This window comes from Nicotiana attenuata, chromosome 1 (genome assembly GCF_001879085.1).
Source record: "Nicotiana attenuata strain UT chromosome 1, NIATTr2, whole genome shotgun sequence".
Classification (NCBI taxonomy): Eukaryota; Viridiplantae; Streptophyta; class Magnoliopsida; order Solanales; family Solanaceae; genus Nicotiana; species Nicotiana attenuata.
Window position 1 is genome coordinate 85,266,635 of NC_031989.1, and position 4,912 is coordinate 85,271,546.

Below are 4,912 nucleotides of genomic sequence, written 5' to 3' on the forward strand. Positions count from 1 at the left end.
GCAATTAGCTGGGTTTTGTCAATGGATCCATCACTAGAAATACATATAGTGAGAAACATGTAAATCTCTCGGATCGGTGTAATGCAATTGTGAAGTCGTGAATTATGCACAATGTGAGCAGAGATCTGCTGAGTGGAGTGTTGTTTCGATCCAACGCATATGCAATTTGGTCAGATTTGCATGAGAGATTTGATAAAGTAAATGCATCACGAATGTATTACTTGCACAGAGAAATCTTCACTCTTACACAAGGTACATCCTCTGTATCAGTGTATTATTCGAAGCTAAAAGATCTTTGGGACGAATATGACTCAATTATGCCACCTCCGACTTGTTGTGACAAATCGAAGATTTACATTGAACACCAGCAGTACCATCGTTTATGGCAGTTTTGATAAGATTGAACAAAAGATACAATCAGGCATGTAGCCAAATTCTGATGAAATCAAAAATACCAACTGTTAATCAGGCTTACACAATGATTCTTCAAGATGAGATCCAAAATATCGTAGCTGGAGGACATTGTGTTGTTTCTGACAATATAGATCCCAAGGCCTTGTTTACATATAAGAACACAGGGTATAAATAGAAGAAAAACTATAATTTGGAGTGTGATTACTGTCATTTTGCGTGGTCACACAAGGGAGAATTGTTACAAGCTTATGGGATGTGATTTCTGCAATATGAAAGGACATCTTAAAGAGAATTGCTATAAGATCATTGGTTATCCTACAGATTTCAAGGCTAAGAAGAAATGGCTACCTGTGAGTGGAAACATGACACAGTCTGAAGGAACAACTACTACTTGTGCCTCTCCTCCTGTATTCACTAAAGACCAATACAATCAAATCCTGAATATGCTGAACAAAACTACAACAGGTGATACCAATGGTCACAGTGCACATATGGCAAGTATATTACTTTCTGAGCATAAACTTAGTCGTGATTGGATAGTGGATACTGGAGCCATCAATCATATGACTAGTAACAAACATTTGGTTGGATGATGCTAAAGTAGGAAATAATGGTCAAGTCCAATTGCAAACTGGTGATTCTGCTAAGATATCCCATGTTGGAAGTTGTCAGTTGTCTGAAGATGATGTAATCACAGATGTTCTATGTGTTCCAGATTTTAAATTCAGTTTATTGTCAGTACCTAAACTCACCAGGGATTTGAAATGCTTTGCATCTTTCTATCCTGGATTCTTCTTCTTCCAGGATCTCTTCAGTGGGAAGGTGAAAGCGATTGGTAGAGAAGAGTAGGGTCTTTATGTGTTGAAGTCTCAGAGTAACAATGCAATAACTAGTCCTAGCAGATCAATAGCATTCCAAACAACATTAGATCTAGAGATTTGGCATATGAGATTGGGTCATGTGCCAATGGCAGTCTTAAGAAAGATTCTTATTTTTCAGAATAAATGTATTTTTTCATTGAATCATTGTGGTGTTTGTTCATTAGTTAGACAGACTAGAACTGCTTTCCAGCATAGTACTAGTAGAGTTACTGCTCCTTTCCAATTGCTTCAGTTAGATGTCTAGGGACCCTATAAAATTGACACTTATGATGGTATGAAATATTTCCTTACTGTTGTAGATGACTATTCAGTGTGGACTTGAAATTTTTTGATGCATGTTAAATCTGATGTTTCTGGTATACTTAAGGAATTTATTGCCATGATTCTCAATCAATTTGAATGCAGGATTAAAGTTATTAGGACTGAAAATGGCTCAGAGTTCTTTAACTCTGTTTGTGGTGAGTTATTTAGTATGCATGGTATAATACATCAAAGATCTTGTGCATACACACCCCAAAAAAATGGTGTGGTAGAAAGGGGATGCAAACATATTCTTGAAACAACAAGAGCAATAAAGTTTCAAGGACATCTACCTGCTAAGTTTTGGGGCTGTTGTGTAAAAGCTGCAGTGTATATCATAAACAGAGTGTCTTCCACTGTTTTGGGTAATAAGTCACCTTTTGAATTGCTATATCAGAAAGTGCCTACACTGTTACACATGAGGATCATAGGATGTCTGTGCTATGCCTCTAAACTTCCTAGGCAGGACAAGTTTAGTCATAGAGCAATAAGGGCTGTGTTGTTAGGCTATGATTCATTCCAAAAGGGATACAAATTATTTGATATTGACAATAGGGTAGTATTCATCAGTAGGGATGTTCAATTTCATGAAACCATATTTCCTTTTCATGACAGTTTTGCAGGGAAAGATTCTTGGTCTGTTAGCACTAGATTAGCTTCCTTGCCTATGGATGATGAGATATTTTCAGTTGTTTTGCCATATTCAAAAGCTACTCCAACTATACCTTATTTGATCCCTGCTTCAATGTCACCACCAACTTTACCTATTTCTACAAATTCACCTAGTGATTAGCCTATGACTCTGCCACAGTCACAAGGTATAACCTAGGAAGTTGAATCCTTAGCAGGTGAATCCTTAGCAATCAGGAAGTCTTTCAGAACTTCCAAGCCACCAATTTGGCTAAAGGATTTTGTTGTTCCTGGAAGTAAACATGCTGCAGCAACTTGTTTATATCTCCTATCAGATGTGGTGGATTATTCTCCTTCTTCCAATTATAAGAGCTTCATTACTAGGTTTTCTGCTGAAGTAGAACCTACGACTCATGCTCAAGCAATCGAGAATCCAAGATGGATTGAAGCTATGCAAACTGAGATCAAAGCTTTATAGGACAATCAAACCTGGAAAGTAGTTCCTTTACCTCCTGGCAAGAGAGCCATTGGATGAAAATGGGTCTATAAGATCAAATATAAAGCTTCTAGAAAAAGTGGAAAGATTCAAAGCAATGTTAGTTGCAAAAGGTTAAAGTCAAAAAGAGGGTCTAGATTACCAAGAAACTTTCTCTCCAGTTGTTAAGATGGTTATGGTCAGGCAACCATTTTTGTAGCAACAACTAAGCATTGAGACATTCATCAAATGGATGTCTACAATGCCTTTCTACAAGGTGATTTAGATGAAGAAGTTTACATAAACTTGCCTCAAGGTTTCAATCATCCACATGGTAAAAATCAAGTATGCAGGCTACTCAAGTCCTTGTATGGACTTAAGCAAGCCTCAAGGTATTGGAACATCAAGTTCGCCAATTCTCTCTTGTCCTATGGCTTCACTCAAAGCCACCTGGATTATTCCTTGTTCACCAAAAGATCCGGTGACAATATAATGGTAGTGTTGGTCTATGTAGATGACCCATTAATCACTGGCAATGACTCTCTTCTGATTAAAGAAACCAAGGACAACTTGCATAAGAGCTTCAAGATCAAAGATCTAGGTGCCTTAAAGTATTTTCTTGGAATTGAGTTTGCAAGAGGCAGAGATGGTATTAATGCATCAGAGAAAATATGCCCTTGAGCTCATCTCAGACTTGGGATTATCTGGAGCAAAGCCTGTTGGTGCTCCTTTTGACCTCAATCAGAGGCTCACTACTACTGAGTTTGACATTCATTTTGGTGTTCATGTTGATCCTCCCCTAGATGATTCGGGTCCTTATCAGAGACCACTAGGGATATTGTTGTACCTGACCATTACCAGGCCTGACATTGCATTTGTTGTGCAATGCCTCAGCCAGTTCATGCATTCACCAAAGCAGTCCCATTTGGAAGCTGTATTACGCCTAGTGAGATATATTAAGAAGGCACCAGGGCAGGGGATCCTTATGTCCTAAACTTCTAACTTTCATCTAAGTGCTTTCTGTGATGCTGATTGGGAGCTTGCCCTAGATCTGTTACTGGCTACCTACTGAAATTTGGTGATTTGTTGGTATCCTGGAAATCATAAAAGCAGTCCGCTATTTTCAAAAGTTCTGCTGAAATATAGTATAGGAGTTTGGCTTCTACTGTCGTAAACATTGTTTGGTTGGTTGGGCTGTTTAGGGAACTTGCTGTGGACATTAAAGTGCAAGTTTTCTTATTTTGTGACAGCAAATCTGCGATCCAGATTGCTGCAAATCCTGTATTTCGTGAACGCACAAAACACATCGATATCGATTGCCATTTTCATCTTTGAGAAGGTTCAACAAGGCCTGGTTCACATTCTCTAATTGCCCTCTTCTAAACAATTAGCTAATGTCCTCACTAAAGGCCTTACCATTCGTCAGTACAACTACTTGGTTTTCAAGCTAGGGATGAAGAATGTCTTCATTTCCCCTAGCTTGAGAGGGGGTGGGGGGTGTAAAGGGTACTGCATGTACTGAAGTTACCTAATCATAGTTAGCCAGTAGTCAACTGTAGTTAGCTTTGTAGTTAGTTAGTCTTAAGCCAACTGTAATTTAACTACTTCAGTTAGTGGAGGTTACTAGCTACATGTATAAATGTTAGTGTAAGAACTTATTTCTCAGTTGAGAGAGATAGTATCAAAATGTAAATTGCCTTCTCTCTGTTTTCTTCTCTGTCAAGTTTTCTTCTTCGAGCTTCATCAAAGTTAATTCAATTATGCTGCAATTCAACAAATTCCTCTCCCAATCGAGGAGATTTAACATTTTCTACGTGGGATTTCCCGATACAAATTCAGGTTTAATCAGATCCCATTGCAGATATTGAACACTATGAGAAACCAAAAACGCTTAGATTGAGATATGTCATGTCAATACGCTAACTTGCAAAGGAGATGTGTATCACTATACAAGATATATAGGGGACAAAGACAAAAATTCGTACAGACACATAAAGTAGGGGCTGGATGCACATATGAGCATATTTAGCTTGTTTGATTTCTATTTTCTGTCTTTCGTTTTACTTCAAACCTTTACCATGAAAATATATATGGGACGAATATGATAGAAGAACATCAACATGATGCTTCGAATTGTCACTACTATCTTTGTATTTATTTCTGTTTCGGCCATACAATTTATCATGTCTCGAGGGTATATGTACTGTCCCTG

At 38.0% G+C, this 4,912-nt stretch overlaps 1 protein-coding gene across 1 annotated transcript; it reads left to right on the plus strand.

Annotated features, from left to right (window-relative positions):
* On the plus strand, window positions 3,347-4,035 carry LOC109238079 (uncharacterized mitochondrial protein AtMg00810-like). The gene is made up of 2 exons (XM_019404515.1): window positions 3,347-3,646; window positions 3,847-4,035. Exons 1-2 carry the CDS (start codon window positions 3,347-3,349, stop codon window positions 4,033-4,035), a joined length of 489 nt encoding a protein of 162 aa, XP_019260060.1.